The sequence below is a fragment of the Ovis aries genome, chromosome 1, assembly GCF_016772045.2.
Source record: "Ovis aries strain OAR_USU_Benz2616 breed Rambouillet chromosome 1, ARS-UI_Ramb_v3.0, whole genome shotgun sequence".
Classification (NCBI taxonomy): Eukaryota; Metazoa; Chordata; class Mammalia; order Artiodactyla; family Bovidae; genus Ovis; species Ovis aries.
The window spans coordinates 166,887,221-166,901,157 of NC_056054.1; the positions used below are offsets into that span (position 1 = coordinate 166,887,221).

General features: G+C 41.0%; 2 protein-coding genes across 7 annotated transcripts in view; one reads left to right on the plus strand and one right to left on the minus strand.

The window, feature by feature from the left end:
* Positions 1-5,053, minus strand: part of SENP7 (SUMO specific peptidase 7) — a 164,341-nt gene extending 159,288 nt beyond the window's left edge. For all 4 annotated transcript variants that reach the window (XM_060416974.1, XM_042232290.1, XM_060416902.1 and 1 more), the window contains exon 1: positions 4,939-5,053. The gene's annotated coding sequence lies outside the window, so the exon portion shown is untranslated. The remainder of the gene's footprint in view (positions 1-4,938) is intronic.
* Positions 5,054-5,124: 71 nt separating this feature from the next.
* TRMT10C (tRNA methyltransferase 10C, mitochondrial RNase P subunit) lies at positions 5,125-9,335 on the plus strand. 3 transcript variants are annotated; one of them, XM_004002887.5, is made up of 2 exons: positions 5,125-5,398; positions 7,811-9,335. In XM_004002887.5, the coding sequence occupies exon 2, from the start codon at positions 7,837-7,839 to the stop codon at positions 9,097-9,099; it is 1,263 nt and encodes a 420-aa protein (XP_004002936.2). In that variant the 5' UTR covers positions 5,125-5,398; positions 7,811-7,836; the 3' UTR covers positions 9,100-9,335. The 3 variants fall into 3 exon arrangements, with proteins under 3 accessions (XP_004002936.2, XP_004002937.2, XP_042088559.1); XM_004002888.5 differs by having other exon boundaries at positions 5,125-5,273; XM_042232625.1 differs by having other exon boundaries at positions 5,125-5,204.
* The last annotated feature ends 4,602 nt before the right edge of the window (positions 9,336-13,937 follow it).

The following is a 13,937-nucleotide window of genomic DNA, read 5'->3' on the forward strand; positions in this document are numbered from 1 at the left end:
TGTCAAAAAGAGTAAAAGTTTGTTTTTCTCACTGGATAAAGATAATTAACAAATAAAAGTAACCTCAATTATCATGGTAAAGTTAGGGTGAACTGCACATGACAAAGTATGCTGTTAGGTTCTCTTGAGGACTGTTCATTGTTTATTTTGAAAATATGTATGCAATGGAGGGTATCTACTTGGCTAGTTAAGCAGGTGAGATTCCTGTCTTCACAATCTCTTCACAGATTGCGTATGATGCCCACCACAACCTGGTTTAGTGCTTATTCAAAACTAAGTGTTTTCTTTTCACTATCTTTGTGGAGAGGATTTGTGGCTTGGGGGAAATCCTGTTTATAGCAGTATTTCCTAAACAGTTCAGTTGGTAAAGAATCTGCCTGCGATGTAGGAGACCCCAGTTCGATTCCTGGGTCAGGAAGATCCAGTGGCGAAGGGATAGGCTACCCACTCCAGTATTCTTGGGCTTCCCTGGTAGCTCAGCTGGTAAAGAATCCGCCTGCAATGTGGGAGACCCGGGTTCAATCCCTGGGCTGGGAAGATCCCCTGGAGAAGGGAAAGGCTACCCACTCCAGTATTCTGGCCCAGAGAATTCCATGGACAGAGGAGCCTGGCAGACTACAGTCCATGAGGTCACAAAGACTCAGACACGACTGTGTGACTTTCATTTGTGTGGTTTCTGTAGTGTAGTGGTTACCACGTTTGCCTAACACGTGAAAGGTCCCTGGTTCGAAACCGCATGGAAACAGCTTCACAGGGGCTTCCCTGGTGGCTCAGACAGTAAAGCGTCTGCCTGCAACGAGAGAGACCCAGGTTCGATCCCTGGGTCGGGAAGATCCCCTGGAGAAGGAAATGGCAACCCACTCCAGTATTCTTGCCTGGAGAATTCCAAAGACTGAGGAGTCTGGTAGGCTACAGTCCATGGGGTCGCAAAGAGTCAGACATGACTGAGAAACTTCACTTTTCCTAAATAATACATCCCAGTTCCCAAATCCTAGAACAATTAGATAACAGAAGACACTACCTACTCTTGGGCTGAGAGAGGAGTGGTCAAGGTATTGCATAGCAATGAACTTTGCAAGGCATGAAAGGACAAGAAAATCCTTTTGTTTGGCCTCTGACTCTCAAGTATCCTAAAACTTTCATCTCATTTTTAAAAATCAAAATAATATCTGGCCCAGAAAGCAGAGACCTCCCTAATTTTAGTAAACTGTAAGACAGGCCCACACCAAAAGAGAAACTTCAAATGCTACTAAATACAGAGTACAAAATTGAGTTTTGAATCAAAACCAGTACCATACTTATACGCTGACTTGGATTTCTAGATCACTTCTCATGACCCATCCCACTGTAATCCTGCCACTGACTCTCGTGGTCATGGCCTGAATCTTGGCTTTACCAAATACGTATTGCTCCACCAAAGCATTCACAAAAGTAGATGATACCTGGCTCTTTTCAGTGTCCTGTTGTTCAGTTTGCTTACTCGATTACATCTATTCACCTTTTTCTGATCTCCTACTCAATTCCATCTACTAACCTGTTTCTCATCTCCTTTGTCGGCAAAATGGAAGGGGGCGGGGGAGATCACATAGCAACATAGAGTGATATCACTACAAAGTAAGACTCAAAATCCTTTAAGCTAGGCTTCAGCAGTATGTGGACCAAGAAATTCCAGATGTACAAGCTGAGTTTAGAAAAGGGAGGGGAAGCAGAGATCAAATTGGCAACATTCCCTGGATCACAGAGAAAGCAAGGCAATTCCAGGAAAACATCTGCTTCATTGATTACACTAAAGCTTTTGACTATGTGGATCATAAGAAAGTGTGGAAAATTCTTAAAGATGTGGGAATACCAGACCACCTTACCTGCCTCCTGAGAAACCTGTATGAGGTCAAAGAGCAACAGTTATATCCGGACATGGAACAATGAACTGGTTCAAAACTGGGAAAGGAATATGACAAGGCTATATATTGTCACACTGCTTATTTAATTTAAATGCAAGGTACATCATGCAAAATGCCAGGCTAGATGAATCACAAGCTGGAATCAAGATTGCTGAGAGAAATATCAACAATCTCAGATATGCAGATGATACCACTCTAATGACAGAAATAATGAGGAGGAACTAAAGAGCCTCTTGATAAGGGTGAAAGAGGAGAGTGAAAAAGCTGGCTTAAAACTCAACATTCAGAAAAAGATCAGGGCATGTAGTCTCATCACTTCATAGCAAGCAGAAGGAGAAAAAGAGGAAAGAGTGACAGATTTTCTTCTCTTGGGCTTCAAAATCACTGTGGATGGTGACTGCAGCCATGAAATTAAAAACTTGCTCCTTGGAAGAAAAGCTATGACAAACCTAGACAGTGTATTAAAAAGCAGAGACATCACTCTGCCAACAAAGGTCTGTATAGTAAAAGCTATGGTTTTTCCTGCAGTCATGTATGGATGTGAGAGTTGGACCATCAAGAAGGCTAAGTGCAAAAGAACTGAGCTTTCAAACTGTGGTGCTGGAGAAGATTCTTGAGAGCTCCCTGGACTGCAGGGAGATCAAATGAATCAATCCTAAAGGAAACCAACCCTGTATATTCATTGGAAGGACTGATGCTGAAACTGAAGCTCCAATACTTTGGCCACGTGATGCAAAGAGCCGACTCATTGGAAAAGACCCTGATCCTGGCAAAGATTAAAGGCAGGAGGAGAAGGGGGCACCAGAGTATGAGATGATTGGATAGCATCACTGATTTAATGGACATGAGTTTGAGCAAACTCCAGGAGATAGCAAAGGACAGGGAAGCCTGACATGCTGCAGTCCGTGCAGTTGCAAAGATTTAGACGTGACTTAGGGACTGAACAAAAACAAACAAACTGAATTAGACTGTGTGTTAGTAGCTCAGTCATGTCTGACTCTTTTCAATCCCATGGACTGCAGCACACCAGGCTCTTCTGTCCATGGAATTCTCCAGACAAGAATACTGGAGAGTGTTGCCATTCTCTTCTCCAGGGAATCTTTCCAACCCAGGGATCAAACCCAGGTCTGCTGCATTGTAGGAAGATTCCTGACTGACTGAGCCACCAGAGAAACCCAAATTAAATCATAAATAGTGCCCAACAACATGACTGTCATTCCCTAGTCAGCTGACACTTCATTTTTTTCCTTTTCTTATTGTGATTTTAGGAAAAACATGTTTCCCATATTAACAATTTTTAAGTTTGGTAGTGTTGTTGTGCAACAGATCTCTAGAACTTTTTCACCTTACAAAACTGAAACTTTATACCACTAAACACTTCATTTTCAGCACCATCGTCTTAGCCCCTGTAAACGTCACTCTACTTTCTGTTTCTATGGCTGACACAAATAATCAATACTTAAACTATTCTAAGGAATAGAAAAGAGTTTTACTTGAGCCAAAATGAGGAATATGGCCTAGGAGGCAGCTTCTTAGTGGATTAAAGGATCTGTTCTAATGAAGCATGGTTTTCAACACAGTTTTAAACCTTATTATTAAAACAAAGAACACACATCAAACATGACAGGGGTTCAATCATTCAGTGTTTCAAAAGAAACAGATTAGTATGAATTCAATGAGATAGCAGGATCCTGGCGTCTGGGAAGGAAACATCATCATCAAGAAACTATTAAACGATGCCACAGGTAAGGAGCTATTTATCTTTATCTTGATTGAGGGCATTCCTTACCTTAATAGTTAAAGCAGATGTGTATAAGCATTCAACAGGTCATAACTCAGGCTGTTTTAGTTCACACAAAGTTCAGGTAGAACTATAGATAAGCCAGAAGGACTTCCCTATACCAAAATACGTGAAAAACTTCTCCATCACTCTTAGTATGTCACATTAATTATTCACGACAGTATCAAACCTTCTCCCTTTCTTCACTCTCCACAGATTCTTAGAAGACTACCTCCTTCAGAAATGGGAACTCTTAGTGAGAATCTTACTTCCCTGGTGGCTCAGCCAGTAAAGCATCTAACCACAAAGCACGAAATCCAGGTTCCATCCCTGGGTTGGGAAGATCCCCTGGAGAAGAAAATGGCAACCCACTCCAGTATTCTTGCCTGGAGAATTCCATGAACAGAAGAGCCTGGCGGACTACAGTCCATGGGGTCGCAAAGAATCGGACACGACTGAAGCGACTAACATTTAGCGAGAATAGAGACGAAGATGTAGAGAATGGACTCATGGACATAGTGAGTGAAGTCGAGGGTGAGACAAATTGAAAAAGTGGCATTGAGATTACAAGAACTGAACCATATGTAAAACAGACAGCTAGTGGGAAGCGGGTGTATAACACAGGGAGCTCAACCTAGGGTTCTGTGAGGATCTAGAGGGGTGGGGTGGGGTCGGGGGGAGGGAGTTCCAAGAGGGAGATGATCTTATGTAAAACATACAGCTAGTAGGAATCTGGTGTATAACACAGGGAGCTCAACCCAGGGTTCTGTAATGATCTAGAGGGGTGGGGTGGGGTCGGGGGCAGGGAGTTCCAAGACGGAGGTGATCTGTGTATTCTTATGAATGATTCAAATTGTATGACAGAAACCAACACAACACTGTAAAGAAACTATCTTCCAGTCAAAAATAAATTAAAAAAAAAAAAGAAATAGGAACTCTCAAATTACAACTGCCATATCTACAAACTGGCTTCCAACCCTAAGTTTCTTCCCTTTTTGTTACAACGGAAGTGGTACTTCCTCCTCCTATACGAGCGATCCGCTCCAACTGTCCTCTGAATCCTTTCTTTCCTTATTCCCATGTTAACAATCCGATCAGTTGGTCAGATCTCTCCCAATAACAGTAAAAATAACGGAAACTTCCTGGACACCACACCGGATGCTGAGTTCACCGAATATTGCTTCTGCCAACTTTCATAAAAATGTTTGAACTCGACTTCATTTTCTCATATTCCATTCATCCGTTACCCACTCTCACCTGGCTTCAGCCCCCAAATCTCACAATGTGGTTCCAATCGTCTTTGTACTGCTAAGGTCAGTGGGCGTTTTTCAGCCTGTGTTGCACCACGGAGCTACTTTCCAGGCCGGAAGACGCACCCCTAATGGTGTGACGTCATATGGCAGCGCCTGGAGGAAAGGGCGGGATTTCCGGCTTCGAGTCTTTAGTCAACGACGGAAACTGTGCCGAGTGCTAGGCAAGCTGTTGAGTCACGTACGGCGCGCGTCCCTTGGCAGAAGTTCACGGTAGAATCTTGGGTGCTCCTGGGTTCCTTGCGATTTGCACCCGCGGGAGTTATTGTCTCTGCACTGCTGGTATGGGCGGCTTTCTTGTCTCCCAGTGTGTGTGGCGAGGTGGGAGGAATTGAGAGGCCTAAGGTACTCGAGCCTGTGCGCAAGGAAGGCCCACAGATAAAAGGAAGCCGAGTAACTCATAAACTGTAAGTAGAACGATACCGGGAGGGCTTCCTTAATGGCTGCGCAGCTAAGAATGTGCTTGGCAATGTCGGAGACACGGTTAGAACCATGAGTTGAGAAGTGGCAACCCACTCCACTATTCTTGCCTGGGAAATCCCATGGACAAAGTAATCTGGTGGGTTAGTTACAGTACATGGGGTCTAAAAGAATCAGACACGAGGTGGCAACTAAACAACATCAACAAAGTACAATACATGAAACGAAAGGGTGTTGTTGCCTAAAATGATATTCTTGTTCATCGTTTAAATTGGGGGGAGGCGGGTATTTCTATGATACCCTAAAAATAGTTATCAGTTACAAAGACAAAACTCAAGACTTTTTCGGAAATACATACCTTTCATATTGAGGCCGAGAACTGTCGCTTAAATATTTCGAAGAGTCTAAAGTAAAATGTTTTCTTATTTAAAAGCTGTCTGAACTTGTTTTAAATAAGAGAAGCATTGACCTGGAGTATTTAATCGAAAAATACTTGAATGATAAATGTGAGCTATATACTGTGAAGCATTGGGTTCAGTGTCAAAATATAAACACAGCCCTTATCCTGATTACCATGGTGGTGGTTTAGTTCCTAAATCGTGCCTGACTCTTGAGACCCCATGGACTGTAGCCCACCAGGTTCCTCTGTCCATGGGATTTCCCAGGCTAGAAATATTGTAGTGCGTTACCATTTCCTTCTCTAGGGGATCTTCCCAACCCAGGAATGGAACCCAGGTCTCCTGCATTGCAGGTGAACTCCTTCACTGCAGGCGGACTCTTTACCAGCTGAACTAAGAGGGAAGTCAGTAGGAGGAATAGTTGATCTAACGCTTGAGGTAACAAATTAGCTAGCTAGAGATGTAGCTAAAGAGATAACCAAAAGGTGATTTTGTGGGAAAAAAAAATTATATGCCACATATATTAAGTTTAGAGTTGACCTGGCAACAGTGAGTTTAAAAATACATATTGAGGAGGATGAGTGTATTGATCAGATCTGCACTAGCTCTAAATTGTTTAGAGATGAGGGAGAGCAAATTTAGAAGCTAGGAGATACAATTAAGGAAGTTGAAATGAATGGATTCAGGAAGTATTTAGAAAGTAAATGATTATAACTCAAATTAGGAATGGAAGGTGTGAGAGGGGACAGTAATGAAATGACTCCCAGTTTCTGGCATTTGCTGAAATGGATGGATATTATTGTCCCTCCCTGAAACAACAGAAGGAAAAGCAGATTGGGAAGGAAAGGGAGACAGATTTCAGTTTGTTGCATTTGAAGTGTCATCTCATACATGGTGATTCAACTCAGGGAGGTATATCAAGAGTTCATAGAGAAAATATTTAGATTGAAAAAAGGACTAAGGACACAACTCAGAAGCATATCCACCTTGTGTGTGTTTGCGGATGGGGGTGGGGGATTGAGCTGAACATCAGTGTACAGGTCAGAGGCGTAGGAATATGCAGTGTCAGTAAATAAAGTCAAGGGAAGAAGGAATCTTTCAAGTATTTTAGTTGCATTTTGTGAAAAATTGAATTCCTTTTTTTTTTTGCTTCAAGTCAAGCATTAGTTTGACATCTTTAAGCATCTTCATTGTTTTGTGGACTTCCAGACCTATAGGATAAAATTGTAGAGCTTTTATATATATATATATACATACTTGCCCTAATTCTGCATATTTTGTTTGGCAATAACATATTTCCTGCAGAGTAAAGTCTATATTGGAGAAGGGAGATTTTATTTTGTTTTTAAATGAGATCATCTCTCTAGGGACTTCTTGGTCCTCCAGTGGCTAAGACTTGGCGCTCCTAACGCAGGGGTCCCAGGTTTGATCCTTGATCAGGGAACCAGATTCCTTATGCTGCAACTAAGACCTGGTACAGCCAAATAAATAAATGTTTTTTAAAAAACTTTAAAAAAAATCTCTCTTGAAAACATGAGGGCACTGGCACAGCGGCTGCTAAATGGTTTTTACTAGTTGCCATTTTCTGTAATGTTTCTGCCCTTTGTCTTTACATATTGCTTATTGAGGATCTTTTGTTTGGGTCTGTATTTAGGCTTAGTAGAAAATGGAGAAGAATATAGTGCTATCTCAGCCATATAGTACCTAACTTTCTTATTCGGTAACATTGATCTTCTGGGTCCCCAGATACAAATCTAAGTAGGATCTTCAAGGTATCCTTTTGCCTAAAACAAGAGTGAAATTCTGTGTCAAATAAGAACCCAAGAGTTTTCTCCGCTTTTTGCCTAATGAATGATCACAGGCTGTAGGCCACAGGAATCAAGAAAAATTAATGGTGCAACAAATAAGTTGGACTAAGATTCCACTTCGTGTTTCAGAATTTTGATATCTCAAATTTATACAGTCTTTAACTTTTCATTACATTTTTCTCTTTTTTTATAGGGCTTTTCTACATACTTGTTCTCAAAATGAGTGTCAGTGTCACCTTTTTAAGACCTTTTGCCAGAGTTTTAGTGCCATTTACCCTTCATAAGAAGAGAAGGGTTTTATATTCAACAATTCTGCAGAGATACATGTCTTCCAAAATACCAGCTGCATCCTGTCCTAATAAGGAGAATACACCACCTCCTGAAGAGCTGGAGTTGGATAGGTGGAAAATTACAATGAAATTTAGTGTGCAAGAAGAGGATGTTTCAACAGTCACAAGCAGCGAGGATGAAGATCCTCTAGCTGCTACCAGGGAGTTAGTTGAGATGTGGAGGTTGCTTGGCAAAGAAGTACCAGAACACTTAAGTGAAGAAGAGCTCAAAACCCTTATGGAATGTGTTTCTAAGTCATCAAAAAGAAAATATTTAAAATACTTATATATTAAGGAAAAAATGAAAAAAGCCAGACAAATAAAAAAAGAAGTGAAAAAGGCAGAAAAAGAAGAAGTTAAAAAAGATCAGCTACCAGAAACCATTAAGGAAGATAAACAGCAAAACTTTCTATTTCTACGACTTTGGGACAGGAATATGGACATTGCAATGGGCTGGAAAGGTGCCCAGGCCATGCAGTTTGGACAGCCTTTGGTTTTTGACATGGCTTATGATGACCATATGAAACCAAAAGAATTGCAAAATGCTGTTTCCCAACTTTTAGAAAGTGAAGGATGTAACAGAAGAAATGTTGATCCTTTCCATATTTATTTCTGCAATCTTAAAACAGGTGGTGCCTACTATAAAGAGTTAGTTAAACGTTATGGAGAAAAATGGGACAAATTGCTTTTAACAGCAACAGAAAAGTCTCATGTAGATTTATTTCCAAAAGATAGTATTATATATTTAACTGCAGATTCTCCCAATGTTATGACTACTTTCAAGCATGACAAAATTTATATAGTGGGGTCTTTCGTTGATAAGAATATGCAGCCAGGCACATCCCTAGCCAAAGCAAAACGGCTGAAGCTGGCAACAGAATGCCTTCCATTAGATAAATATCTGCAGTGGGACACTGGTACCAAAAATCTCACTTTAGATCAAATGATACGTATTTTGTTATGTCTGAAAAATACTGGTAGCTGGGAAGAGGCTTTGAAATTTGTTCCTAGGAGAAAACATGCTGGTTATCTGGAGATTTCTCAGTATTCTCAAGAGTTTCTCAACAGAATGAAGAAGTCAAAGACTTTTAATTCATTTCCAAGAGGCTCTATAAATAGACACAGAAAAAGCAGCTTGAAGGAGAACATTTGATAGCTTAAAAATAAAGTGGATGAGGAATACAGTTCTATTAGTCCATTTCATCAAGAAGGAAATTCACTTTTTCTTTTAAAGGTTGTCTTTCCAAACTGACTGAAGTATTGTCATTTTCCAATCAAATGTGTAAAACTTTAGAAATACATTTTGTTTACTATAGAAACAAACAAAATCTTAGAAAGTAAAAAGAGTTGTCCATGTTTGTTTGAGCCCAGTAAAAGAATTGTACCATTTGTGTGACTTTTTTATGACTACTTTGAGTCTCTGACACCATTTTCCCTCTTAAATGTTCTTTTCAGCCATGTCAACAGCTAACCTTTCATCAAAAATTGATGAAACCTCAGGTGGTGGTTTATTTAAGGTAACATTTGGAAAAAATTCAGTAACGTTTGGTACAGTGGTGGGCATGTCATAGACACTAAAGTATATCGTTTAACTAAGGCTTTGTTAAGATGTCCCTTGGAATGTCATGAGATTGGGCTATATAATGAAAAATGTGTTTGTAGGGATAAAATTCATCTCTTGTCCTCTTAGGAAAAAATATTTTATTTGAAGAGTGTCATTACAGCACTTCCCTGTTGTAGATAAAGTATTTTCTTTTCAAGGAGATACTTCCTTTTTCCCAGTCCGGTGGTTTGAATGGAAGCTGCCATATTTTTACAGGCCTTGCTCCCCTGGCCATAGCTGATTATCCCAAAAAAGACACCTCACTCACATTTTGAGATGAACATCTGACTTTTAAGGGAGGCCAGTCAGAAAATTCTTTTCCAGGATTTTTGGACTTCTCAAGATAGCCAGTGTTAATTCCTTTTTCGTGGTGAACTTTGACAGGAAGCTCTCATGGCCATTCCTTTTTCTATGAAGGGTATATGAAAGGAACTTTAGGAACCACATTCACTGTAGTCTTGCACCACTGAAAAGTTGGAAAACATGGGAATAGCAATGGCCAAATATTTCTACTTAGTTTCTGAACTGGACGTTAGCCTGAGGCATGCTATCCAGTATGTTTATTAAAGCAGAACTCAATCTTTTACTAAATATTAAGTACTTATTTTGTGCCAAATAGTTACTGTGCAGTTGGTTGTTTACTCACTCAGTCGTGTCCAACTCGCTTGTGACCCCATGGACTATAGCCCACCAGGCTCCTCTGTGCATGGGATTTCCTAGACAATACTGTAACAGGTTGCCATTTCCTTCTGCAAGGGGATCTTCCTGACCCAGGGGTCAAACCTGCATCTCCTACACTGAAGACACATTCTTTACTGCTGAATCACCAGAGAAGCCCTACTATGCAGAATTTAAACAACTAAATTTAGGTGTTATCATTATTACCTTTTTATAGATAAGGAAAATGTGCTCAAAATAACCCTTTTGGGCCTCCCTGGTGGCTCAGTTGGTAAAGAATCCGCCTGCAATGTGGGAGACCTGGGTTCAATCCCTGGGTTGGGAATATCTGGAAGAGGGCATGGCAACCCATTCCAGCATTCTTGCCTGGAGAATCCCCATAGACAGAGGAGCCTGGTGTGCTACAATCCATGGGGTCACAAAGAGTAGGACAGGACCAAGCAACTAAGCACAGCACAATTCTGCCTTTAAGTATCTCACAATTCAAAAGGTCTGTCTTGACTTTTAACCTATAAATTATGGCCTCTATAATAAGGCAATGAAATGCAATGGAAAAACACGAGACGCCTAACCTAAATTCATGGCATCTGGAAAGGCCTTGAAAAAGTCATGCATAAACTTAGAATTGAAACAAGTGCATTATGAATGAATTTCAACTCTTAGACCCTACTAAGTATCAAGGTGCTAATACTTAAACTGCTTGAGATACAACCAGAAAGTAAAATACCATAAATAAGCGATTAACATCACCTGACAGGATTGGCACTGGGGGAAGGCAAAGAAGGTTCCTGGACCATCTCATGAGTATCCAGTGTTCCAGCCCTGCTCTCTGGGTACCAGCTCCACTTTATAGGTTCTAACGTTGCTTAGATTTATCAGTCTCTCAATATGGTGTGTGGCACCTAAGTGCAAAAATAAACTAATTGACTATACATTCAGAATGTATAGAGTTTCTAATACAATATATGCAAGTTATGTCCCTTTGAGGACATATACTTCTGTGTAACTATGCTAAGATGTTTCAGTGATGCAACACTGGACTTTTTTGTTAATTTTTTTCCCTTCCCAATGGCCAAGCAGTAACTGACTTCTAAGATTGCTTCTAAATCACAGTGGCAAGCTCCCAGTTTGAGCTCATACTGATTTAAGTTTTATAGATTTTTTTTAGAATTTGGAATTTAGCAGAACCTCAAATACTGCTACAGTTTCTCCCAACTAGATGGTCTCCTGGGCGTGAAGTAGGAAGGAATAGCTTTTCCCTTTATCTCAAACACTCAATAATTTATTCTATGGTATTCTTTCCCTTTGAAGGTAACTTGTTTCCTAAGGTCTTCCCTTTCAGTTCAGTTCAGTCGCTCAGTCGTGTCCAACTCTTTGCGACCCCATGAATGGCAGCACGCCAGGCCTCCCTGTTCATCACCAGCTCCCTGAGTTCACTCAGACTCAACGTCCATCGAGTCCGTGATGCCATGCAGCCATCTCATCCTCGGTCGTCCCCTTCTCCTGCCCCCAATCCCTCCCAGCATCAGAGTCTTTTCCAATGAGTCAACTCTTCACATGAGGTGGCCAAAGTACTGGAGTTTCAGCTTTAGCATCATTCCTTCCAAAGAAATCCCAGGGTTGATCTCCTTCAGAATGGACTGGTTGGATCTCCTTGCAGTCCAAGGAACTCTCAAGAGTCTTCTCCAACACCACAGTTCAAAAGCATCAATTCTTCGGCGCTCAGCCTTCTTCACAGTCCAACTTTCACATCCATACATGAGCACAGGAAAAACCATAGCCTTGACTAGGCGGACCTTAGTTGGCAAAGTAATGTCTCTGCTTTTGAATATACTATCTAGGTTGGTCATAACTTTTCTTCCAAGGGTTAAGTGATGTTTTCACATAATAATGTTAGTTCCCTCCTGCTCTTCAAACATGCTATCAAATTCCCACCTTTTAATAATTAAACAATTTTAAAAATCCTTTATTTGCTATTATTACCCCTACTATATTACAGTTTAATTTCTAACCCAGATCCTTCAAGTCAGTATTCAGAACACAGTTTCCATTTCCTTTACACCACTGCTATTCAATAGAGATACAATGCAATCCATATATGTACTTGACCCAGTAGCCATGTGAAAGGTACAAACTGAAATTAGTTTTAATATATTTAACCCATATGCCTACATTATTACTTCAATTTGTTTCCATTATTGAAAACTAATGTGATTTTACATTCATATTGTTTTTCAAACTAAACATTCAAAATCTGGTATGTATTTTAATGGTTACAGAACATCTTAATATAAATATTAGGCTGCTCGCACCTTCTGAAATGGCTCACACTCTGGAATGAGTTTCTCCCAGCACACCTCTCACTTTCCTAGGTGACCCCACCCCCTGGGGCCACCTCTGGCCTTTTGAGATAGCTCACACTTTTCTAAGGGCTGTGTCTCTCTCTTAAAAAACCTGCTTTTCACTTTAAGGAATAAATATATGAATACTAAATTTTCTATTGTTAAAATGCAGTCCTACCAAAACAATAGTTGTGTTTAACAAAAGCTAACTGCTTCAGTTTTTTAACTTAAATGAGTTCAGTTCTTCAGTTGCACAAACCACACTTTAAGGGCTTCAGTTCAGTTCAGTTCAGTCACTGAGTGCCGAAGAATTGATGCTTTTGAACTGTGCTGTTGGAGAAGACTCCTGAGAGTCCCTTGGACTGCAAGGAGATCCAACCAGTCCACTCTGAAGGAGATCAGCCCTGGGACTTCTTTGGAAGGAATGATGCTAAAGCTGAAACTCCAGTACTTTGGCCACCTCATGCGAAGAGTTGACTCATTGGAAAAGACTCTGATGCTGGGAGGGATTGGGGGCAGGAGGAGAAGGGGACGTCAGAGGATGAGATGGCTGGATGGCATCACTGACTATGGATGTGAGTCTGAGTGAACTCAGGGAGCTGGTGATGAACAGGGAGGCCTGGCGTGCTGCAGTTCTTGGGGTTAGAGGCTGCCAAGTTCAACAGTGCAGCTTGATAAACCCGTGATCTGTTCTGTGCTTACATCAGTTCCATTGTTTCCAGACAGATTCAGTAGCCACTTCTTACTAATTAATGGACCATGAAGATCTCACTGAACTCTTCCCTCTTTAAAATACCTCTTCCTTGTTTCTATATCACTAGAGTGGTCTTCCTTTTCCCAGTCTAGCAGCTTATCTGCCTCATTCATTCATTTAGGAAGTATTTACTGAGTACCTACTATGTACCCAGAAGCACTTTAGGAGCCTGGCAGGCTATGGTCCATAGAGTTGCGAAGTTGGACATGACTCAATTGACTTAACGGACACACACACAAGCACACACATAGAGTCACAGAGAACCAGATACAACTGAGTGACTGAGTACACAATTGAAAAGTATAGTTGATTTACAATGTTACATTTTTCTTTTTTGGAAAGATCTCATTTTGCTGACCAGGGATTGAACCCAGGTCATGCAGGTGAAAGCCTGGAATCCTAACCACCAGGCCACTAGGGAACTCCCTTTTCTGTCTTATTTACTGCCGTATCCCCAGGACCTGGTACAGTGCCTGGCACATAAAGTGAAAAAAGAAAGTGTCACTCAGTCGTGTCTGACTCTTTGTGACCCCATGGACTGCCGCCCACTGGGCTCCTCTGTCCATGGAATTCTCCAGGCAAGAATACTGGAGTGGGTTGCCATTTCCTTTTCC